General features: G+C 40.3%; 1 protein-coding gene across 3 annotated transcripts in view; it reads left to right on the top strand.

Moving 5' to 3' along the window:
• Positions 1-26109, top strand: part of TIAM1 (TIAM Rac1 associated GEF 1) — a 158787-nt gene that overhangs the window by 33457 nt on the left and 99221 nt on the right. For all 3 annotated transcript variants that reach the window (XM_053308447.1, XM_053308445.1, XM_053308446.1), the window contains 3 exons: positions 12395-12839; positions 16552-16724; positions 24832-25065. In XM_053308447.1, coding sequence (XP_053164422.1) covers positions 12395-12839; positions 16552-16724; positions 24832-25065 — 852 coding nt within the window. The remainder of the gene's footprint in view (positions 1-12394; positions 12840-16551; positions 16725-24831; positions 25066-26109) is intronic.

The following is a 26109-nucleotide window of genomic DNA, read 5'->3' as shown; positions in this document are numbered from 1 at the left end:
TGAGCCATTTTTGGAAGGGCGGTATAGAAATTGAATAAATAATAATACATAATACATAATACAGTAATAATAATACAGCCTATATTCTGCGACGATATATATAATAACAGCAACAACATTGATAATAAAGTTCAGCCATCCCAGGTCCTTGGGAAGGACTCGATGTCTGGATAAAACAAACCAGTCAATAACACCTGTCTGACTGTGTAAATAAATAATAAATAATAAAAATATTTGTTCATACCATTCCTTGGAGCACTCCTACATTTCCTTATATGCAGTTTGTGTATTGAGTGTAAGGAAAATTGTTGCTAAACTAAAGCCACTTGGAAAAGAGCTGTTTGCATACTATACATGAGTAGCACATAGTACTGATAATTAGAGTAGAGTAATACATAATACTGATAATTAAAGGATGGTGGTTTTCTGCATAACATCATTAAAATCTACTAATGTTTCTTGCACTTGATTCTGTCTATAGTGATAAATATGCTAGATTAACAAGGAAAATGAACATGATGAAAGACTTGGAGCACATTTCCTCATATTCATGAGGTATGGGTCTATCAGTGGCTAATAACTATGATCACTAAATAGATTGGCCAGGGGGTGGACACAATATGCCACTGAATAACAGTTGCTGGGGAGGAGGCAGCAACGGGGGTACCTCTTGCCTTCATGTCTTGTTTGTGAGCTTCTCAAGTATGTCTGGGACAATAGAATGCTAGACTAGATGGACCTTTGGTCTGATTCAGAAGGGCTGCTTTTACATTTTTGTGTATTACTTGGTAAAAATAAGCTCACCACCACCACCCGTGACTATACATGTTCGATCTAAGGGTTTTTGTTTTTGTTTTTAAGAGGGAAACTAATTCTTGCATTTTAATCCTGAACATTTGCCCTGCTGACTTCTGGAACTGCATTCATGCGGAACATGAGAAATAAAATTCTCCTTTGCTCTGTCATGTGTCTGGCCTAATGAACATAACATTATGATGTCCTAATTCGAAAAGCTGGTCTAGCAGCTGTTTAGTCTCCTGAAAGCATGACCTGGAGGTAATTCTTTCAGAGTCTGGGATAATAATCTTATATTAAATCAAGTGGGGATGTATATTCTTGTATGAAATAAACTATTTGAACTCTTAGAATAGATCTTTGAAGCCTTTTCTTTGCTCCTCTTTTTTGTTCAGTTAATTAAAAGTTAATGACTCCAGATAATGGTTCCAATATTTGTTTTTGTACGTGTCTGAGCTGTAGAAATTTGACACTTAAGACACCTGAAGATTTGAAAAAAGCTCTCTTGATTACATATTATATGTTTCAAGGACTTCCATGTGAAAACCCACAAGGAGCTGCCACAGGTGACAGCCTGAGAATAGAGATCAATTAGATGGGTATAATTTGCAACAGCGAACCTTTCCATTTAAGTGTATGTTTGAAATACTTCCTTTCAAAACGTCTTTGAGCATTTTCCTATGACCTGGCTGTTATCCAGTATAGCTAGCCTATCTATGTGGTTACTCATTTATTTGATTGTTCAAGTGAACTCTTCCTAGAATTTGCTTGAATTGTTCACTTCTGTCACATTTCAATATATTTAATCTTTGATAAGACTGGAATCATTAATTTCATTTTATTGACCATATTAAATCCTGAGCATGATCTCCTCCAGCATGCTTTTGGATCTAAGATTCTTTTGCTTGTAGATTATCTATTGGTCTAATAACTGATAGATTGGTGGTTCATTCTATTGGTTATTCAATACAACAGAATTTCAGGCCTATTTTATATATTATGCAGAGGTGAATCTGGATTTGCCATCAAGTGTACACTCAGCAGTGCAGCCAATCGCAGCTCCCCGATGAACGAACCTGTATCATGCACATTTTTGTCGCATGCACGGTTTAGATTTTTAGGTATATGTGTTTGTTCTTTAGATGTGCTCTAGAATATTTTAACAGATAAAGTTTAACATTTCCTCAGTACAGATGAAATTGACTGAACAATGTCAGTCATGTAGAAAATTGCCGTGTAGAGAGAAATCCCCATATTGTTGAATAAGAGGATCCAGTTCTGTTTCTCCTGTTCTCTTGGATCCATGGGAAATGATGGCTATGGAGGGTGAAAGGAAGAGAAGAGTACACAACTGGAGGAGGAGGGGAGTGAAAACTCCATCAGTAATTATTTCCAAAACTCTGTTAGATTATACACATCTCCAAAGGCAAACCCCTCCCCCCCAAATGCCTCCTAGATTTGTATTGAGATTATCAATCTGGCTTTTGGTTTGTTTGCCAGACTTGACTGTGAATTTCATAATCTTTGCAGCATTCAGTGACTGCTTGCATTAAATATGGTTTTAACTAACATGATTCTTTGAAGCTTGGGACATCTGTGTCCTAAATTTCGAATGAAGCAGCATTGGAAAATTTGCAAGATGCTCTCAGTGCATCTGTCTTTTTTAATATATGCAAATATATAAAAACAAAATAGAAAAGTATATGGTATCTTGCAAGTCCGTAACCAGCTGGAAAATCTTGCTTTCATGTGAGTGTAAATGTGATATTTGGTCTGACATACTTTGAATAGAGCCCGATTTGTGAGCATAGGAGCCCACAAATCCTGCAGTTAAACACCAACCTGCCCCCTGAGTTCTCTGGCCATACACTGGCAAACAGGAATGGCAGAGTTAACCTCTCACTTTTTCCCCAGGTTTTGAAGAAGGGGAGAAACAGAGCAACTTCTTTCCACTCCTTCCACAATGTTTGGTGTGAAGTGAGAGCTCCCCACCACCATCACCACCTGCATTTCCATCAGTGACCTTGATCTTTGTCTTTAACAGAGAAGTGACATTCTTCTTTGGGAAGATATTTTTTACTATGGGCCATTCATAGTACAAGTATGAATGCCCCCCTCCCCAATTTAATATAGCAGCTAAAGAATTCATTCCAACTAATTTTTAAAACCCCCTAACTATTCTATATTTATGGACTTGTTAACAGAGAATGAAAACCCTTGTATATGCTTCAGTGCTGGAATTGTTTGTACAATTGAGGAGTAAACTGGAAGATGAAGAGACAAGGGTATAAACATTTGCTCAAACACACAAAGAGGATGCACCCACCATGATGTCACTGAAAGATGTCCTGACACACTGTTGGGGTCTCCTTCAATCACATTTTGAAGTGTTCATCCAAATGACTCCTAAACATGCACTCCAATTTTGAAGAACCCCCATACACAACTGAAGGACACCCTGACAGTATATCGAGATGCCCTTCAGTTTCATCTGGGCAGGCATGCGCTCTTTGCGTGTTTAGGCTGATGTTGATGTGAACCAGCCCAAGAAAACAAGGACAAAAGTCTTGGTGTAATGATGAAGGCTTCTTTCCTTGTTTGGACATTTTGGGCTAGTACCCAGCTGCGTGTCATTACTAGTAGAAGAGAAATTTATTCCTTCATCTCTTGCTTCCATTAATAGGACAATAGATGGAAACAGGGGCATTGCTGACATGTGGAACAGTCATAATACGGATCCCTCTTATATGATCTGGGGTTTCACAGTGTGGGAAGGAGCCTTGCAAAAATAATGTGGAAAAGGGGGCCTTTGTCACACCATTGCAAATAAGGCAAGCTGAGCTCATACATAAATTATGGGATTATCACTTGTCCACATACTAAACTTCATAGCTCTGCTCAATCAGCAAGCCCTCCTTGGATTTATAACAGGAAGAATTTAGAGGGAGATTACCTTCTCTTCAGGATGACTCTTTCATGAGGCAGGCAGGGTAAGGCAATAGCCTCAGGGACAGGTATGGGGAGGGGCACAGGGATGGAAATTGCTAGGCCTCTATCACATGTAACTTTGTACTCCATTACCACCACCCTTTCTCACCGCACTGAGGCATGCTTCACCCTACTGCAGTGCGCCTCTTTTCCTCCACCTACAAATTGACCTGGGAATGTCCCTCCCTGCTACCACTGGTGGCATATTCTGCAAGTGCTTGGATACTGCACTGTCATGGCAGCAACGCCTGAAAATGTTGAGCCCCCAACAGGTGAGGTGTCCTATTGTCTGCCTAAAAAGAAAAATGTCTTGGACTGCTGCTGTTTCCCTTTCTCTCCATTGTATGTTGCCCATGAATTAGGATCTCTGTTCAGTTTTGTGAGAGGTAAGGGTTAAATACTCCTTTACTTCTTTGATTGTTGCTTCTAGAGAAACAGCTTGAGACAAAGCTGGAGATTACCCTGAGGCAAACCTAAGCAAGAGAAGCTGTTATGCAATGAGCATATGGAGCCTGTGGAGTTTCACACAGGTGAAGATGATGAATTTCTTGTAGAGCTGAGACTTGAACTTTATTTCCTGGAAGGCTGTAGAAATATGTAGTAAGTTCCCCACATTTTGGAAAGCTGTTCTGATTTCCATCCAACTTTCTTCTGGGGGTATCTATACATCTTGATGCAACCTTCTAGCACATCAGATCCAGAGATAATATTTAAATATTGTAAATACTTTCCACCCTGAAGCAGTTTTGGTGTGTTATTTACAGCACTCCATTATACAGTGAGGGAAATAAGTATTTGATCCCCTGCTGATTTTGTCCGTTTGCCCTCTGACACAGAAATGACCAGGCTATAATTGGAATGGTAGGTTTATTGTAGCTGTGAGAGACAGAATAACAACAAACAAACCCTCAAAAGCCCAGTGCCCAAAAGTCAGCGATGGATTTGCATTGTAGTGAGGGAAATAAGTATTCGATCCCTTCACAAAAGATGTCTTAGTACTTGGTGGCAAAACCCTTGTTGGCAATCACAGAGGTCAGACGTTTCTTGTAGTAGGCCACCAGGTTTGCACACAACCCAGGAGGGATGTTGTCCCACTCCTCTTTGCAGATCCTCTCCAAGTCAGAAAGGTTTCGAGGCTGATGTTTGGCAACCCGAACCTTCAGCTCCCTCCACAGATTTTCTATGGGATTAAGGTCTGGAGACTGGCTGGGCCACTCCAGGACCTTCATGTGTTTCTTCTTGAGCCACTCCTTTGTTGCCTTGGCTGTGTGTTTTGGGTCATTGTCATGCTGGAATACCCATCCACGACCCATTCTCAATGCCCTGGCTGAGGGAAGGAGGTGCTCACCCAAGATCTGATGGTACATGGTCCCGTCCATCGTCCCTTCGATGCGGTGAAGGTGTCCTGTCCCCTTAGCAGAAAAACACCCCCAAAGCATAATGTGTCCACCTCCATGTTTGACGGTGGGGATGGTGTTCTTGGGCTCATAGGCAGCATTCCTCCTCCTCCACACACGGCGAGTTGAGTTGATGCCAAAGAGCTCGATTTTGGTCTCATCTGACCACAACACTTTCGCCCAGTTCTCCTCTGGATCATTCAGATGTGCATTGGCAAACTGCAGACGGGCCTGTATATGTGCTGCCTTGAGCAGGGGGACCTTGCGGGCACTGCAAGATTTCAGTCTTTCACGGCGTAGTGTGTTACCAATTGTTTTCTTGGTGACTATGGTTCCAGCTGCCCTGAGATCATTGACAAGTTCCCCCCGTGTAATTCTGGGCTGCTTTGTCACCGTTCTCATGATCATTGCAACTCCACGAGGTGAGATCTTGCATGGAGCCCCAGACCGAGGGAGATTGACAGTTATTTTGTGTTTCTTCCATTTACGAGTTATTGTGCCAACTGTAGTCACCTTCTCACCAAGCTGCTTGGCGATAGTCTTGTAGACCAGTCCAGCCTTGTGCAGGTCTACAACCTTGTCCCTGACATCCTTCGACAGCTCTTTGGTCTTGGGCATGGTGGTGAGTTTGGAAGCTGAGTGATTGCTTGCTTCTATGGACAGGTGTCTTTTATACAGGTACTGTAACAAGCTGGGATTAGGAGCACTCCCTAACAGAGGGTGTTCCTCATCTCAGCTCGTTACCTGCATATAGTGAAAAGACACCTGGGAGCCTGAAATCTTGCTGGTTGATAGGGGATCAAATACTTATTTCCCTCACTGCAATGCAAATCCATCGCTGACTTTTGGGCACTGGGCTTTTGAGGGTTTGTTTGTTGTTATTCTGTCTCTCACAGCTACAGTAAACCTAACATTCCAATTATAGCCTGGTCATTTCTGTGTCAGAGGGCAAACGGACAAAATCAGCAGGGGATCAAATACTTATTTCCCTCACTGTACATATCTTAATCATTCCTCAGGCCTATTCCACTTTGTATTTTGAAATATGGAGAAGAGTTTTGTCAAGAGTGTGCAGCATCATGACTCGTCTTGAGTAAGCGCCATCAAAATCAGTGAGACAAGTTAGTCATAATTAATGTGAGTTTCATTAATTTCAATGGCACTTAGTCATGATTAACTCACTCTGGGTGCTTGTTGTCTCCAGAGTGAACATTTATTCCTGCAGCAATATATAGCACATCTTGCCAGTTCCAAACTGTTTTTTCTTTGTTGGTCTGGTGTAGTGTAGCTGCTAAGAATGTAGCCCTGTTCAGGCATTCAGAGAATGCCATTGAACATGCTTGCAGGACTGGAAGAGTGTTAGAAGTCTCACCCCTTCCCTGTCACACTCTCCTGACCCACTCTTCATGCTTATCACAGCGTTGGCTGTGCTAATTGTGAAGAGTGAGTTGGACAGTAAGTGACAGGCTGTGGGCAGGACTTCCAGCCCTGCAAGCATGTTTGGTGGTGTTCTCCCAGGATGCCTGAACAAGAATTCTGTGTCGAGAGTTGGCATGTCCTTGGTTCAAATCTCACATCATCCAAAAACTCACTGGATAGCCTTGATTGATTGACTGATTGATTGATTAGGTGCCATCAAGTCGGTGTCAACTCTTATGTGGTCTCTAAGCTACATAGATAGATTCTCTCCAGGATGATATGCATGGGTGTAACTATAATAGGGCAAGGGGAGACAGTTGTCTGGGGGCCCCCTTCCTTGGGGACCCCCCAGAGGCAAGTCACATGACTGACTCCCCCAGCCACACACCCACCTGGGCTTCCTTCAGGTGTATTCATCCTCCGAAACTGATGTGAGTATTAAGACCTGGAGCTGCCAGAACAGCATGTCTTTCTCTAGTACCATAGAATGACTTGCATCTTCCACAATTACTTAATTTAAATTAGGATGATGTTCTATTGTGGTACATAAGTGATATATATAGATATAGATAAATTTTACTATGCTTTTTGTTACCACTATTCAGCCTCATTTAAGATTTCTTTACTTCATGAGCTGAGCTTCAGTGGGGGGAGGGCCCATTTTAAAATCTTGTCTCTGAGCCCACTCTAGCCTTGCTATGCCCCTGATTATAATTCTTCAACTTGGCCTTTAAGGTCTCTCAGTGGTGCATTCATTGTTGTCATAATTGAGTCCATCTACCTTGCTGCTGGTTGTCGTCTTCTTCTTCTCTTTCCCTCAATGTTTCCTAGCATTATGGACTTCTAAAAGGAGCTGGGTTTTCGCATAATGTGTCCATAGTATGATAGTTTGAGCCTGGTCATTTGTGCCTCGAGTGAAAATTCTGGGTTGATTTCTTCTATGATCAATGGATCATGTTTGTTTTCCTGGCTGTCCATGATATCCTCAAAAGTCTTCTCCAGCACCAAAATTCAAAATCTGGAATACTTTTTCTATCTTGCTTTTTCAAAGTCCAGCTTTTGCATCCATAGAGTGTCACAGGAAAAACCATTGTCTGAACGATTCTAATCTTTGTAGGTATAGACACGTCACGGCATCTAAATATCCTTTCCAAGGCCTTCATTGCAACCCTACCAAGTGCTAGTCTGCAGCGTATTTCTTGACTGCTGGATCCTTTACTGTTGATGGTTGATCCTAAAAGCCAGAAGGATCACCTTAGCAAATTAGTATTTTCTTAACTGCACCATCCTTCTATTAATAGGAGATAGTACAGATTTGCCTCATTAGGTTCCTGTAAAGATTGTTGAGTTAATGTACATGATATACTTTGAACACTCAAAACTATATACAGTATGTGCTTACTATCCTTGCCCCAGAGCTCTGGAATGCACTCCCGAATGAAATCAGAACCACACCATGGCTGGCCATTTTTAAGCATCTCTTGAAAATGCACTTATTTTATTGGCTTTTAGTTTATAATGTTTTTAAATTCTTTTGATGGTTATTTTAATTTGTCTTATGTGATTTAAGGTTGTGTGTTAAATTTTTAACCTCCCAGAAATTTTATATGGCGGTATATAAATGCAATAGATAAATAAATACCACACACCCCACTCTCCCACCACCCCTGAAGAAAGTAATGTATTTGATGGCTTACTCATGGCATGCCTTTCTGACTTTGTCCTGTTTCCCATCCAGAGCAACCATTATATAATAATGCTCCTTAAGGGCATTACTTTTATCACAAATCTGTGGGGAGTGTAGTTCATCAACTATATCTCATAAATTATATTACTCCAAGTACTGTACATCATCCTGAGTTCCATGGAGGCATATAGATTCCCTTCCTTTCAGTGTTCTCTCTAACAGGGATTTCCAGATGTTGTTGACTTCAACTCCCAGCATCCCCAGCTGCAATAGCCTTTACTTGAGGGTTATGGGAGTTGTAATCAACAACATCTGGGAATCCCTGTTAGAGGGAACACTGCTCCTTTTCCCTAATGTCATACTAGAATGGGCCATAAAGCTTATTGGGTGACGGGAACAGATGCTATTTCTCAATATAACCTACTTAGCAGGCTTGTTGTGAGGATGAAATATTTTTGTTAAAGGATGATAATCTTCTGTGACTTTTAGATGGACTCTAATTAAAAGTGAGAAATGTATGAATTGTAATGTTTTTAAGTGTAGGAAATATCGTCGTATTCTTAGCCTTTACATAAAGCATAAGCAGCTTACCCATTATAGCACAATGTAGAATGAAGATGGTCATAGCATTTTTAGAGCAGTGAGCCTGTTTGGTACGTGCCCTCAGTCTAAATGTTCCTCTTCCTTTCCAGAGCTGAATTCTGGAAAAGGCTGTTCTGCAAACCTGTAGCAGCAGAAGCCAGCTCTGGACAGCACTGGCTGGAAACTTCCCCTAAATTCTTGGAACAATTATGATTTTAAAAAGTTCTGTTTATTTTTGTGTTAAACTGATAAGACAATAAACAGATATGCATTGATGTGAAGCTATTAAAACAAAAGTAAGCTGCCTGCTTGAGGTAGTATGTGGGTAGGGCAGTGGAAAGATATAGCTGAACCAGTATTTGAGTCATTGCTATGTATGTATAACTATCATTCAAACAGTAGATGTGGGATGAAGCCTATACCCACCCCATGGCCAAGGGGCCCGCTATGAGTTCCCTTTTAGTATTATATCTGTCTTCACCCTTCAATGTCACATTTAAAAATACCTCCTAAATGAATTCAGCTAGCTTTCTTGTAATCTCATGGAGCAGATTTACTTAAATTATTAATCACCCTAAATACTACATTTGTAAGTTCTAGACGTGAACAGTATTTCATGAATAACACTCACTTCACTTGTACTACCTATATCTAATAAGGCTGGCTGTTTAAAAGCAGGCCAAAACCATGGGCTGCTTATACCATTTACCTATTACCCTGTCCAGTATAATAACATTTCACTCTATTTTCTGTTGCTTTAATATAGTTCTATTTGAGATTATCTATAGAGTACTTTGAATTTAATAAGGGAAAGGACAGAAGCACAATGGCATGGTTACAATTGCCATTTTCCTAACATACTGGGAATAAATTTGACCTACCAAATCAATTTTTTAATGTAACATTTCAAAACGATATTTCTAATGTGTCTATTTGCTATTCTAGTTTAACAGCTCTTTATTTAAAAATATGCATACTTTTTGGTGTGTTTTCTGGACTGAAGAAATACAGATCACTAAAGCAATTCTTAAAAAAAATAGACAGCGATATATAGAAACAGAGAAAATAAACAGAAATGTTAACCTAGAAAAAGAGTGTTTAAAACATCAAGTAACCATTTCATAATGATGAAAGTAGAAATTAATTACTTACAAGGGTGACCCACTTTTTCTTTAAAAAAAAAAAAAGCACAAGAAGCATTTAATCCTTTTAGAAGAGAGCTTCTATATATATTATCCATTTTGACAGCTTGGTCTAGAGTAACCACAGGGATTGCGTCTGTATAAAACTGACATTTAGAGAGGCCTGCTATGCGATAGAACAAATCACCTTGTCCTAGAGCAATCTATGTAATTCCTAAATTGGAATTCCCTTATTCTCTTTCACCCCATTTTCTTCCTTTAGTTTAGCTTAATTTTACAGTATATATTTTGACCATTTCCCAATGGTCCTCCTGTTCTAATGTGTTGCGAGGAACTGAGAAACCATTTTATGATACTGGTAATTTTCACATTTCAATGCATGAAGTAAAACAGTTTCATAAGTTATATGAAACTGTATATAAGCCAGTAAATGCTTATATACAGACCCTTAGCCACTGGGGGAGTGGGGAGATGGGCTATGGATGACTTGCCTCTTTAGGAATATTCCATCCTGCATATTCAGCTGACGCCAGCTCTTTTTTTGGTGCCCTTTTCCTGCTTTCCAGTGAACACAAAGAGACCAGGATTACTGTCAAGCACTAGGCCTTCCCTCCCTTTTAAAAATATTTTATTAAACTAAAATGTATTTTATTAATATTCAGTACATTTAAATAATTTTGGCCACCTGTATTTACATTTTGGCAGTTCTGCAATTATCCCTCACACCCTCAGTCCCCTTTACTACAAAATTTCTAGCTATGGGCCTGCCTATATACATTGAGTATTGGGGAAATTCGGACAATGTTGTGCATTGCATTTTCAGATTTCAAGAGGTTTCTCAATACCAACAAGGGTGACTCTGGGGTGCGGGGAGTGCCCCACCAGAGAAGTAGTTTGCCATCCCACTTCCCTGACCCCCACCACCCACAGTTCTGTTCAGAAATTGAGTCTGTGGGACACAGTGCACCTAACCATACATGCACTTTGCCACTTCTGTGCCGCCCCCTAATTTTCCCCTCCAGGAGCCACCACTGAAATGCAAACTGATGGGAAAACTGATTGTGTGTGTGTTGTGCTGAATGTGAAATGCCTAGCTGACTTACTTCAGAGTAGTAAGTGACCTTAATTGTTTGGGTGCTGGGATATTACTGCACCAGGGCCTCTTCTCTGTGAGAAATATATGTAAATAACTATGTTATGTCAGATTTTGACATACTGTGGGTGCAGAGTTTTCTTGTGCCGGAATTTGGGAGTGTCTTTCAAGAATTCTTATTCATGCCCAAGTGTGTCAAACAGGCTCATCAATAGGCAGTCAATATTCACAGTATTTCAGCATTCAGAAACCTCTTGGCTCCAAGTAGTGGGCTTGTTTCTTACCACTTCAAAGGGAGTTCTGCTTTGGGAGCAGCTGTGCCAGTTAGTTTGCTCAGAGCATTCTCTTGTGCTGCAATCAGATTTGCAAGAACTTCTTTGTGATGCATTAACTGGAGTGCTTCCCTCTTCCTTCCTAGTCTCAAACTGTTCTATGGCTACAGTTCTTTGGGGGAAGCTTTAATATCTTAAGAATATAAAATTCTAGTTTTCTGAAACTATCCTCCAGTCATAAGGAGACAGAAATTCAGCGGTTTTTAACATGTATCTACTTCTGAAGATAAATCATCAAATGTTAATCTGAAGAGATACCAAAGATGAATCTTCACATGTAACAATGCATCTATATTTAGAATTTCCCCCTCAGAATATTCAGCGACAATCATCTTTCTCCACTGAGGCTTATTATCTCTCCCCTCCCTCCCACCTCCATATCATTCACTTTTTGGGGAAGAATGCTTTGTTCATTTAAATAAGCATATTCACTGTCTAATATTATTAAGATGCAGAAACGATTTTAAACACATTTAGGAATGGTAACCAAAATGCTATATTTTATCTGTGCTGGTTATTTGTCTTCCTGTGATGGAAACTAAGATGCTCTGAAGCCCATGCTGTAGAAATGTGAGGACCCTTGGGAATGATATGGAATGTGGAGAACAGGGAATTGGTAGAAATCATGGACCTCACTACTGCGTGAGCAGAAATGGCTTCTGCTCATGCCAGAGTCCCTTTGGAATCAATCCAGGATTTTTAATTAACATGCAGCTTATGTTTTCTGCATATTCTAAGAGACATCCATTGCAAGGTGGTTTGAAATGAAATAGTAGAATGAAAATATTTCAATAAATAAATGTGTTACAACATATTCTAAAAGAATAGCCAGCCGGTCAGATAAATAAAATGCATTTTACATAGCTTTGTGCATGGCAGGCTTTGTTCACTAACTATTGATCTGAAGTACTTTCCCATAATGTTTCCTTTCTTTCTTCTTCTTATTTTCTTAAAACAAGGATGTTAATACCGGCGAAGGGAGTGAATTTGCTGATAGTGGTATTGAGGGTGCAACGACTGATACAGACCTCCTCTCCAGACGCTCAAATGCCACAAACTCCAGCTATTCTCCAACAACCAGCCGGGCCTTTGCTGGCAGCGACAGTGGCAGCTCTTCGACTGGAGATGGAGCACGTCAGGGAGTCTATGAGAACTTTCGGAGGGAGCTGGAGATGAGCAGTACCAATGATAACTTGGATGAAGCTGGCTCTGTCCTGAGTGATGAGCAGAGCAGTGGGACCTTGAGTTCTCCAGGACAGTCGGACATTCTCCTTACAGCAGGCCAAGGGACCGTGCGGAAAGCTGGAGGTCTTTCAGTTAAAAACTTTCTTGTCCACAAAAAGAACAAGAAGGTGGAGTTAGCTACAAGGAGGAAATGGAAGCAGTACTGGGTTTCCTTAAAAGGTATAGTGAATACATTTTCATCCTAGACATCAGATCAGTACTGAAATAAAAACTGTTTTAGAGCAGTGGAGAATATTTCCTCTGACAATGAAAGAAGATTGTGTAGTTGGGCTTGTATGTATATATGTGATTTATTTATTTATTTTTAAGCAAGTAAAATATAATGCGTTTGAATATGGGTTAAAATAATTTTTGCTCAGTTTGTTGTAGGGCTGGTGATTTTTGTTATATTGTTAATATTGTTGAAGAACCTTGTTTTAAGAAGACTACTGTCAGTATGGTACAGTGGCTAGAGTGCTGAGTTTAGATATGGAAATCCAGATTCAAATCCCACGTCGTTCATAAAGCCCAAAAAGTGGTCTTGTGCATAAAAGGGTTGTTGTGAGGCTAAATTGTTTTTCTGAGTCTCTTAGATGAAGGACACAACTATTCCCCGCCCCCCAAAGCAAACCCCAAAATTTGTTTACAGTGTGTGCTGACATTCTTGTGAGCAGCTATTTGTAAATGGGTGCGTAGATAGTCCAACAATAAAGTTAGAGGAAGCTGTCAGGAAAGTATCCTTATGCTTCTAGGATGTGTTTTATTTTATTTCCAGTAGTTACTCGTTTCCTTATTTTCGTTGCATGCACAATTTCAAAGTTAGCAGTGCATTACATCAATTGTTGTCATATTCAAAGAAAATACAAGATCTGTGCTGACAGTCAAAGATTTTTTAATTCACGGATCTTATCAGCTAAATGTCTTTCCTATTTAAATTTTTGAATTCTATGCCTCTACTGTATAAACCTGAAAAATATACCTGTGCTGACTCTAGCAGGAATAGTGTGATGATGTGGCAAGTTCTAAGACTCATAAGACATTATGCACCACATAAACTTGTTTATTTGGGATAAATATTTGGGATAAATACATATTTTGGACATAAAGTTCAATTGATTTAGGAGACTTTATTTCCAAGCAAGTTTATCTAGAATTGTAGTGTCCGATTCTATTTCTAATTCTTCTATGCAATCTTAGCTGCTTCCAGGTTCAGCTGCCTCTGGGTTGATACTGGTAGGTTAGGTTGACCACCTAACCTTAGTGGCGCTTCAGAAGTGGATGATTTTTCAGGCCAGTATCAGTGGTGGGATTACTCTGAATTTGCTTGCATGGAATTTGCATGAACAACAAAAAGGGTGAGGGATCTGGAAAGCAAGTTATTTGAGGAATGGTTAAAGAACTGATTTAGCTTGTAGAAGAGATGACTAAGGAGAAAGATGGTGGTCATCATCAAATATCAGAAGGGCTATTGCAAAGGAGGAGGAGTGGACTTGTTATCTGTTGCTCCTGAGGTACTAGAAACACTGGATTGAAATTACAAGGAAGCAGATTCAGTCTAGCATTGGGATGCATTTCCTAACTGTAAGAGCTATTCAACTGTGGAACGGACTGTTTTGTGCAGTGAGCTCTCCTTTGCCAGCTGTTTTTCCAACAGAGCCTGGATGCCCATCTATCCAAGATGCTGTAGCAGATTTCTGCACTGAGCAAGGGGTTGGACTAGAAGACCTCCAAATACCTTCCAGTTGTAAAATGATGTGATTCTGTGAATGTATGCACTCTTTCCACAACTTGGTTTTATCACTTCTCCCTCGCAAGAAGGGGAGTCTTTGGTGTAGCTGAAGATGGGGTATGTGACAGGAGAATATAGGGCTTCGGAACTGTTTGCTAGATCTGCTGTTTTGAAATGCCCAGGTCTCTGAGTCTTGCCATATTCAGCATGCTCCTCTAAGGAGGCTGAGAGAGCTGGGAATAAGTTCCTACCTGTATAGGTCCCCTTGGCCTATTTGTGAGGCTTATTTCAAACTGAAAATTCACTGCTAAGTCTCACATTTTCAAATATTATCTGCACAAGAACTGAGAATAAGGTGTCAAAATGAAAACCTGCTCAAACCAGGTCAAAGGGAAAGTTACATTGCAACCAAATTCTCAGTTTTATTTTGAAAAACTGGGAAATTACCTGCCAAATACAGGTGGACTTTGTGATTTCACTATTACACTTTTTGGTATCGAGCACTGTCTGAAGCAGCAGTTTATAAGCAGTGCAGGTATTTGGCAGCTTCCATTGCATTGCAACTGAGGGCAGAGAAATAGATCAGACACTTAACACGGCTGACTGAGCAAGGAGGATCATAATCATTGTAGCCCAGGCAGATCGAGACATCTTTATACATACAGTGAGGATTTGCATTAGGAAATGCAAAGGACCTATTTTTGCCTGCTAAATATTAAGACTTAGTTGCATCCTTCAAAGTCTATCTTAAATGAAATCAACTGTTTTCTTCTACAGTATATTGACACATTGATTACAGCTAAAATAGTAAAATGAAATTTAACCTTCATGGCGTTTTTCCTATTGTTTTCCAATCAAGCTAGATGAAGCTCCCTCCCCTCCCCCCTCCCGGCTTTCCTTTCAGATTTCTAAAAACTTAATATTAAAGTTTCTTTTAAAATTTTGTTTACATTTGTTTACATTTGAGGAACTTTTATCAGTTTTCAACTGCAAAATAGCTAAAACAGATAATTGTTTTTTCCCTTTAGGGTATAGGCTGCTTTACAAGTCTGATTGTGTCAATGTACACTCTTCTGGCATTCTTTAAGACTTCAGTGATTTAAGATGCTGGCTTCTGCACTTCTTTGTTTCATTTATGGAAATCTGTAGAGTAATGTTTACCCAGCTAACCCATTTGGTTTAGCATGTGTAAATGTGTCTCCCCCTGTCAACTCAGTATATCATTTTATGCAGCTGGCAAAGTGAGCTCTAATCCATGAAAGCCTCTGCCACAATGAATATGTTACTTTCAGGTGCCAGAGGACTTATTGTTTGCAGTTATTTATTTATATAAGATATGTTGTTATCATTTCCCCCTTGATAGTGATTGGTCCCTCCCCCCATCCCGCCATGCTCGCTAAAATATGCAACTGGCACCAGCTTTATTTTAGGCCTTTGAGGGAGGAAAGCTGGCAAGCTTCATGTCTGTTTCAACTTGGATAAGGTTTTCTGTTTAGTTGTGGTAAGCCAGTATGTTTTATATGTTATGGGGGCACCGCGGGGAGGGAAGAGGAATGTGCAAAGACTAGTTTAGTTCTAGCTATGGTTGCCCTCCGCCCCCCCCCGTGCCAAATAAAACATACATAAAATTTAAAGGAATAATTTTTCTGGCTGTACAATTAATTTTGCTACAGAATGGATGGTTCTGAACAGAGGAGGTGGGGTTTAATTCAGATTTCAAAAAAATGCTTGAAAAAAGCAGGCCCAGAATAGCTGTCTGAAGAACTATCTCAGGTCTGAATAACTGCAGCTTTTAAGCAACTAGCTGATGTACAGATACTTAATATTTATTGTATGTTTAGAATGCCGCCCCCCCCCCAAGATGCTGTATATGACGAGTACTATAGCTAATTAAAAAAATTAAGTTCCTGAGAACTCAACACCTAGAGTAACCCATAATACGTTGAAAGGTATTCATAATGTTTTGTAGCAGACAGGTTATAAAATGCCTATGCAATTAATCTTATTTAAACAAGATTCATTTCATGTATTGGATTATTTGTACGTATTATTCTGATTGTTGGCTTTGCATAATTCTCAAACATGAAACTCTTTCTGTAGAAAGGCTGCGATATTACATTGTCCAGATGTGCACTTTTCTAATATGATGCTGCTTTTCTTAAGGATGTACATTATTCTTCTATGAAAGCGATGGCAGATCTGGAATAGACCACAACAGCATCCCAAAACATGCAGTCTGGGTAGAAAACAGCATAGTGCAAGCAGTCCCTGAACACCCGAAGAAGGACTATGTATTCTGCCTCAGCAATTCGCTTGGAGATGCATTTCTGTTTCAGGTTTGTTCTGTTCTTGTGCAATTGTGTACACAATTGTGTAATAAACCAATGGCATTCCTTCAGAAAAGGAAAGACTTGAATTGATGCCCCAGTTCGAGGATGGGTACCTTGGCAGCTAATTATGGACCTGCTTAATTACTTTTAACAGTGGGTGGTCTCTGTGCAGCAGGATCCAAAACACTTCAGTGCTGGGATTTAATAAAACTGATGTACAATTTTATTCAATCTGGTCAGTAGGAAGCAAAGACTAATTTCATAGCAAAGGTGGATTTATGTAGAATGGTGACTGTGTTATGACATATTTGGGGCACCATCTCCTGTTACATGGAAGTAACATGGGAGGGGGATCTAAGGAAGATCAGAGGAATGTTCATTCAATGGCTCTAAGCTGAGGGAAGAGAAAAATATACTTTATAGTCCAATAATCCTTTGATATTCTAGGTCATCTTCTAGAATGGTACACACAGGATTTTGTTTTCAGCTCTGATCTCTGCAAATATAATTGTAGAGGATTTTTTCTCTCTTGCAAGGAGGGAGCTGCTACAAAGATCATAAAATAGTGGCCCTTAGAGCTTTTTTAAAAGGGAGGCATTTATTGGGATAGATCAGTGCCTTTTACCTGCCAGCAAACGCTTCCCACATATACTTGTCTGCCAAGGATTCCCTCAGTGTGTTGCAGAAAATTCTGGGGCAATCACTTTCTGTGGGCAGATTGGGCTTCATCATTGGCCTGTGTGAACTAGAATTACATCCTGGAACACACCCAGTACTCTCCTGCCATTGGACAATGCAATGGGTAGTAGGCCAGCAAGATTTATTTCAGGGAAACGTATCCATCATTGCTAATTTTGTCACTGAGTAATCCTGATAAGCTTTAAAGGTATCCCAGGGTGTTCCCAGATTACAGGTTGAAAATGATTGGACTAGTATTCTATATGCCCCTCGCTAAATTATGATTACAGGAGAACCTCGTTATTCACAAGGGTTCCATTCCTTGCCTACTAGCACGAGTAATTGAACCGTGAGTAAGGAGGCATTATTCCAATGGGAAATTGCGGGTTTGGTTCCAGGATGGAGAAAAAGTGCTTAAAAAGTGCAACCCCCCACAAAATTCAGTACTGTACTATGCTCTGCGGGATCAGCCTGTGCCCAGGATGTGTCCAGAAATGCGTGGAAAGCGTGGAAAAGAGCAGAAAAAATGAGAAGAAATGAGCCACAAAATAGCTCAAATGAAAATGGCAGCTGGAAGTGACTCCGCAGTCACTTCCAGCCCTCTAGGAACCACACATATTTGGGTTTTAAGCCTTTCCTATCCACGGATACTGAAAATGGGTATCAATCAGATACCCCTGCGGATACAGAGAACTGAGAATAGCAGATCCATGAATGATGAGGTTCTCCTGCATATTGTTTAGAATGATAAAATTCTATTTAAGGTTATAAAAATAAGGTGATGATATTGACCTCATTTCCAAAACCCTGATCCTACCATTTCATTTGTTTTAGTGATTAAGGGTTATTCTGCCTAGTATTACTTTCTTATGTGTCTCCAGTTTCAGAGCCTGCTTTAGGAAACATAGGAACATAGGAAACTGCCATATACTGAGTCGGACCATTGGTCTATCTAGCTCAGTATTGTCTTCACAGACTGGCAGCGGCTTCTCCAAGGTTGCAGGCAGGAATCTCTCTCAGCCCTATCTTGGAGAAGCCAGGGAGGGAACTTGAAACCTTCTTCTCTTCCCGAGCGGCCTCATCCCCTGAGGGGAATATCTTGCAGTGCTCACACATCAAGTCTCCCATTCATATGCAACCAGGGCAGACCCTGCTTAGCTTGTGGAAAAGTCATGCTTGCTACCACAAGACCAGCTCTCCTCCCTTAAAGGTAAAGTGTGCCATCAAGTCAATTTCGACTCCTAGCACCCACAGAGCCCTGTGGTTTTTTCTTTTGGTAGAATACAGGAGGGGGTTTACCATTGCCTCCACCTGTGCAGTATGAGATGATGCTTCTCAGCATCTTCCTATATCACTGCTGCCTGATATATGTCTGGGAAACATACCAGCGGGGATTTGAACCAGCAACCTTCTGCTTGTTAGTCAAGCATTTCCCCGCTGCGCCACTTAAGGTGACAATTGGTATTCTCAATTGGTATTTTTTTTCTCACCAAATCACAATTTAAGGAGTAAATGAAATACGTGGGTGTGTGTGGGAGGGATTTTTTAAGCACCTTCTTTTCCATCTCTTTTATCGAACATACTTTTCTTATCAGTGAATCTTAAATAATGAACTTTGGCAAATCAGTCCAGTCCCCTAAAGACACAGTGTAGGATTGTAAGTTCAAAGTAAAGTCTTTGGGAGGAAAATTATTCCAGCAGCAGGACTGCCTATGTTAATTATGTTTTTACTTGTACTGTAGTACAGATGGAACTCTTCCAGTGCCATAATTTTCCTTGTTAAGATTTCCCCCCACCTTCCCTCCTCCACTTATACTTTTCCCTCATGCATTAAGCATCTTTGTCACCTTGGAGTGCTTCACTTGAGTGGCAGGCAGTGGGGAATAAGTACTGGGGCATGTGGAAACAGCATTGATGTAATAGACTGTGAAGATGGTCCTCAATCAGATCTACTTAGCCCATTGCAAAGTCTTACAGATGCATTTCGTTTGGAGAAAAGCCTTCATTCTTGGAAAACAAATGTCATAGAGGCTAAATACTGAAAAGGTCACAGGGATTGCATGCATTATATATTTCAAGTTCTCTACTGTCACATTAGAGCTAGGTTTCCCTGTAACCTCATGTGGGAAAGAACACAAAGCAACCTCTCCATATTTAAAATGAATAATTTTGTGGATTATTTTTTAAAGATTTGTGTAACTATTTATTCCAGCTACATGCAAAGCCCTTATAAATCTAAAGGAACAGATTTAGAGGGTGAAATGGGGGTGCCTTTGCGGGGGAGAGAAGAAAGATAATTATGGAAATGATCTGCAAGTTACTGTAGCCTCTAAGCTTGATTTGTTATGCAGCGAATCACTAGAGTGTGTAAGCTACTAATAATATACCTTTGCCCACATAATTCATGAAAATTTATAGTAGTATGTAAACAGGGTTCTGAAGTATGAAAGGTTTCTTCTAAAGGCATTGTTGTTGTTTATAATTTTCAATATATAACTCCCTGACAGTCCTTATCTCATTTACCACTCAGTGAATGCTGATGCGACTGAATGCTCGCTGGGGAAGGGGGTGGGGGTGGCGAGAATTTAAAAATGAAATAAAACCTTTAAAAGTGGTTATTCAGTGCAGCCAAATTAGATATGTTGTTGTAATCCTCTTTTTGCTGTCTTGCATCCCAACATGTCACACTCCTCCTACTAAGTTCCTCTTTAGTCAGGCTTGCACAAATCCACTAAATTTAAGACTCACGTGGTATCACTAGATGCTTACCACATCTTTTAAAACTGCATACTCATATTTCAGGTATGTGTAGTTCCTTGCACCTTTCCTTTGCAGACTGAAAACCTTTTGTCCTCAAAGAGCTAGTCTATCTACACTCCTCACCTTAACCACTTAAATTACTAATAATGTTACCTTTCTGTGACCATCACTGCCATAACTAAAGACTGAATTCCTTGATGTGGAAAATCATTATAATTTGACCTTCACTCCAGGGGCGTAACTATAATAGGGCAAGGGGAGACAGCTGTCTGGGGGCCCACTGCCTTGGGGGACCCCCAGAGGCAAGTCACATGACTGACTCCCCCAGCCACACATCTGCCTGGTCTTCCTTCAGTTGTATTCATCCTCTGAAAATGATATGAGTGTTAAGACCTGGAGCTACCAGAACAGCATGTTTTTCTCTAGTACCATTAAATGACTTGATTGTCCACAATTTACAAAAGCTTTTAAAATATAATTTAGGATGATATTCTACTGTGGCACATAGGTGTTATATAAAAAATAAATTTTACTATGCTTCTTGTTACCACTATTCAGCCTCATTTAAGATTTCTTTACTTCATGAGCTGAGCTTTGGGGCGGGGGGCATTTTAAAATCTTGTCTCTGGGCCCACTCCAACCTTGCTACGCCCCTGAACTCAGTCATAACTCTCCCTCCGCCCCGCACAAGAACAATTGAGTATTTTTTTTAAGTATCTAATATTACAATACAGAACATATGGAGCTCTCTAGCAGAGAGCTAGGTGAGGTTAGGAGCTCTCTTCCATATTCTGTGCAGGTGTCTCCACTGCTGCACTTCGTTTCTGGAAGAGGTCATGGAGGATGGAGCTGGTTGATGAGATTCAGGGCTCTGAGCAATTCATTCTGGCCCATGCCCCTACTGTGCACAGATGTGAGCGGCTGAACCTTCCCCTCCTTCAGCTTTCTCCCTGTGCTCCACTATTCTAGGCACTTTTCTACCAGCCTGGCTGGGATTCAGATACCAGAAGTGAGAAAGACTAGAGAAAAGCCTCTGAAGTGACAGGGTGCAGGGAAGTAAGACCGCAGAAGGGAGTCAGCTCCCTCCCTTGGTTTGCAATCCCATCAGAATAAAAAGCTTGATAGCCAAAGTGGATCACACTTTTGAATGAAATTCAAAATGTTTGTAATAATGAGGATGCATGTGATGTATATTGAACATAATATCTATTTTAACTGATTATAAAATAGATAAAATAAAACACTAATTTTCAGGAGCAGCGGAATGATCTCCAGGATCTGGCAATGGCAGTTGTGAGCTGGCTTGTGGTCAACACAGACCACAAATGAGTTAAAGCAATGTACTTTGATTTAAAACAGTGCAGTCCTCCTGGAACCACTGTGACTAGGCTAACACAAAATATTTGGGTTGCTCTGCTATGTGGATCACAACTTGAATGAAGTTCCTATGCCAATTGGAAATGACCCAGTCTTTTGCACGATTACTTACGATGATTTCTTTGAGAACAAGGTGAAGAAGTTATAAAAGCCTTTGTCGATGGCAGTGACTAGGAATTCCATCCCTGACCTTAAAGACTCTCTCATACTTTGAGAACAATTTCTTGTTCTCAATCATGAATCCATTGTAGCCTATCATTAATCCATTGAAGCCAAGTTGTTGCAGCTGAATGCCACGCAATGTGTACAGTGTGAATGCCTTATCCTAGATATATGATAATTGGAATGGGTGCAACAAATGTTCCAAATTTACCTATGTAACTTTACATTTGCCATTTGGTCATCTACTGTCTTGTTCCAGCAAAATTCAACAATACTGTCCCTGAAGGCTTTACAGACAGGGCTCCTACTCCGAATCTCCTTCAGAAGAGAGTGTGTGTGTTCACACACCAGCCAAACTTACCCCCAAGTCCCTTTGAGATCCTTGGACCAACTCTACACACAAATTGGGCATTGTCTTGCGAATTCTAGCTTATCTGGAGTCATTTCCAGGTTCCAAAAATTCTGGTTTTAAGCTACGTTTTCTGAAAACACTGGAGCAGGGGTGTAACTACCATTAGGCAAGGGGAGGTGGCTGCCCGGGGGCCCCCACACCTCGAGGGGGCCCCCAGAGGCAAGTCACATGTGAAGTGAGTGTGTGTGTATAAGCGAGGGGCCCATTTAAAATTTTTGTCTCTGGGCCCACTCCAGCCTCGTTACGCCCCTGCTTCACTCCCAGTGTTTTCTATGCAATATGAATCAGGACTCTTCTGCTAATTTCTGTAACTAAAGAGATTCTTTTAATGTACTGTTCCCAGACTTCTCCACCTTAGAGGCATCTTGTTTTATTACCAGTTCAATTTGTTTCCATTTAGCCTACATACTGAATGCTGCTAGATGTGTTGGCTATAAGATGAGGGAAGGGTGAAAGAGTGTAGCACAGAGCATTGCTGTACAAACGCTGATATTTTTTAATTTTAATTTTATTTTTTTAAAAAAAGTTTTATATCCCACTCTTCCTCCAAGGAGCCCAGAGCAGTGTACTACATACTTAGGTTTCTCCTCACAACAACCTTGTGAAGTAGGTTAGGGTGAGAGAGAAGTGACTGGCCCAGAGTCACTTAGCAAGCATCATGGCTGAATGGGGATTTGAACTTGGGTCTCCCTGGTCCGAGTCCAGCAGTCTAACCACTACACCACACTGGCTCCCTACATTTAAAAATGTTTACTTTATAATGAGATTTAAAACAGACCAAATAAAAGGGGTAAGAGATTAACAAGTAATTTTGAACTGAACTCATTTATTTACAGTCAACGACCAAATAAACACTACAGCAAAGAGCATACAGTACAATACAATAACATAAGTAAAAAATTAAAAACCAGTTTGCAGACACCTTATTTTAAATGCCTCCGAACAAAAGCAAGCAATCCTATGAGTAACTTCTTCACTAGTAATTTTGATTTAGGCAACAGATTTCTGGGTTGTGCTTTGAACGCGAGCGGGGTCAGTTCATACTTCAACTTTAACCATGCTTAAGGGATTGGTCTGTGGGATTTTATTTATTTTACACTTATAGCACTTACATTTATATACCGCTCTATAGCCGAAGTTCTCTAAGCGGTTTATAATGATTTAGCATATTGCCCCCCAACATTCTGGGTACTCATTTTACCGACCTCGGAAGGATGGAAGGCTGAGTCAACCTTGAGCCCCTGGTCAGGATCGAACTTGTAACCTTCTGGTTACAGGGCAGCAGTTTTACCACTGTGCCACCAGGGGCTCTTTTAATTTTATATCTCGCTTTTTCTCCCAGGAGCTCAAAGCAATGTACATAGTTATTTTTATCCTCACAACAACCCTGTGAGGTAGGGTAGGCTGAGAGATACATGACTGTCCCAGGGTCACCCAGTGAGTTTCATGGTTGAATGGGGATTCAAACTCGGGTCTTCCCAGTCCTAGTCCAACACTCTAACCACTACACTATGCTATGCTCCCTTCCCTCTTGCACATATGCCCCATCCCACATTAACATTAACTCTGATTAATGTTTTAACCAATATTAACCATGATTTATGCTAAACAAGACGTGCTCTTAACCTAGGATTTGAAACCAGATTTGAAGCTGGTTTCATATCCTACATCAAGTGCATTGGATTACCTCACTCTTTGCCTTTCAGTTTTAAGAACAGCACTGAAACTGGTAACCTTTTTTTGCCAACTGTATACTACTAGTAAAACAACAAAGAATAGCTGACTTATGGAGTGGTGTTTTTTGATCTCATAATGGCTTGAATATTTTAAATGACACTCCCTATGGTATGCCCTGGGGAAAGGACAAACTATGTAGATGTAAGTGGTTGTTTGGCTTTTGATATCCATTCCAGTTAAGGAAACTTCACATTTATTTAATTTTGTTCTGCCCAGGGGAGCAGAACAGGTATTTCGTTTACTAGTTAGAATTGGGTAAGTGAGTGAGTTTTTCTAATTGTCTGTGGCTGTTATGGGTGAACATCATTTTCTTTTTGCAGGTATCCATCTTGGTAGCATGTTGTGGACTTATGATTCAAACTCAAAAGTAGTTCTAATGTAGCTCTTCAAGCCACTTGCTCTTTGATGTTGGCTATTTTGTTCATTGCTGGGTTCACTCTTCAGCTATAAAGCATAGACTGTCTCACAGAGGTACTGTGGGACTCCAATATTTAATTATTACAAGCTTTCTCAGCAACGAAGCACTATAATTCTCACCAGTGTTACAATATCCAATGACCACTATTTTTATTAAGTATTGTATGGATTGTTACGGACAAATGGTGTAATCATGCCATAAAACTACACAGGCATGCATTCTGGCTAGCTCACTGATGCTGCAGTCTAAATCATTGTAATTATTAATATTGCATTAATTGCATATTATTATAGCAGTGTGATGGTCAAGAAAGGTCATTCCTGAGCAGTTGCTGGTGGACATTCTGCAGATGTTAACACTGATAAAGGTTTTATTCTAATGCTGAATGCAGGGCACCAGGTTAAAAAGGATGAATTAAATACTTGGGCATGTGAATATACACGGTGTGTGTATTTATTTATTTATTTATTTATTTATTTAATTGCATCTGTTTATAAGCGAAAAGAAGAACAGACAAATCTTTTTTAAACTTCATTAATCAAAAGGATTCTGGCTTCCCTTTTTTCCAGACCTCTAGTCAAACAGAACTGGAGAACTGGATTACAGCAGTTCATTCTGCTTGTGCCACAGCAGTAGCACGGCAGCACCACAAAGAAGACACTGTCAAATTGTTGAAAACAGAAATTAAAAAGCTGGAGCAGAAGATTGACATGGATGAAAAGATGAAGAAGATGGGAGAAATGCATTTCTTCAGTTTGTCCTCTGTCAGAGACTCCAAAAAGAAGAAGACCATTCTTGATCAGGTAACCTTCCCTGTATACATTAAATGCACAATTCTAAAAAAAAAAATCAGATGTCCAAGAGCGCTTGTTGCTGTGATGGTCAATTTCCCCCAGCATTATAGACTTCTCAAGGGAGCTGGGTCTTCGCATAATGTGTCCGAAGTATGATAGTTTGAGCCTGGTCATTCGTCCCTCAATTGAAAATTCTGGATTGAATTGTTCTGTGATTCATTTGTTTGTTTTCCTGGCTGTCCATGGTATCCTCAAAGGTTTTCTACAGCACCAAAGTTCAAAAGCGTCAATGCTTTTTTTATCTTGCATCTTCAAAGTCCAGCTTTCTCATCCATAGAGTGTCATGGGGAAAACCATGGTCCAAACAATTCTAATCTTTGTAGGTTTAGACATGTCATGGCATCTAAATATCCTTTCCAAGGCCTTCATAGCAACCCTACCAAGTGCTAGTCTGCAGCGTATTTATTGACTGCTGGATCCTTTACTGTTGATGGTCGATCCTAAAGGCAGAAGCTATCCACCACTTTAGTGTCTCCATTGTCAATTCTGAGGCTAATTGCTGTACCTGTTGTCATTAGTTTAGTCTTCTTTACATTTAATTCTAGACCCCATTTTTCACTGTGCTCCTTGAATTTCATTACTAGAGCTTGCAGATCATCCATATCCTCAGCTATCAGAGTGGTATCTTCAGTGTAGCTCAGGTTATTGATGTTTCTTCCTCCGACTTTAAAACCTCGCTCATCTTCTTCCAATCTAGCTTCTCTCAGTATATGTTCAGCATATAAATTGAATAAAGAAGGAGAAAGTGTACATCCTTGTCTTACTCCTTTGCCAGTCTGGAACCAGTCTGTTTCACTATGTTCTGTCTGGACTGTGGCTTCTAGGGATGTGCAAACTGGTTTGAATTCGAATTGGTTCGAATTTGAACCAGGGTGGTTCGAAGGTTCAAATTCGAACCGAACCAGCCATCAGGTTCAAGCTGCAGGTTCGAATTTGAACCGAACCAGTGAGTGGTTCGATTTGAACCGGTTTGAACCGGTTCTGACATCCAAA

The sequence above is a fragment of the Hemicordylus capensis genome, chromosome 3 (genome assembly GCF_027244095.1).
Source record: "Hemicordylus capensis ecotype Gifberg chromosome 3, rHemCap1.1.pri, whole genome shotgun sequence".
NCBI classification, from domain to species: Eukaryota; Metazoa; Chordata; class Lepidosauria; order Squamata; family Cordylidae; genus Hemicordylus; species Hemicordylus capensis.
The sequence above is the reverse complement of the archived record's forward strand: the minus strand, read 5'-3'. Positions and strand labels throughout refer to the sequence as shown.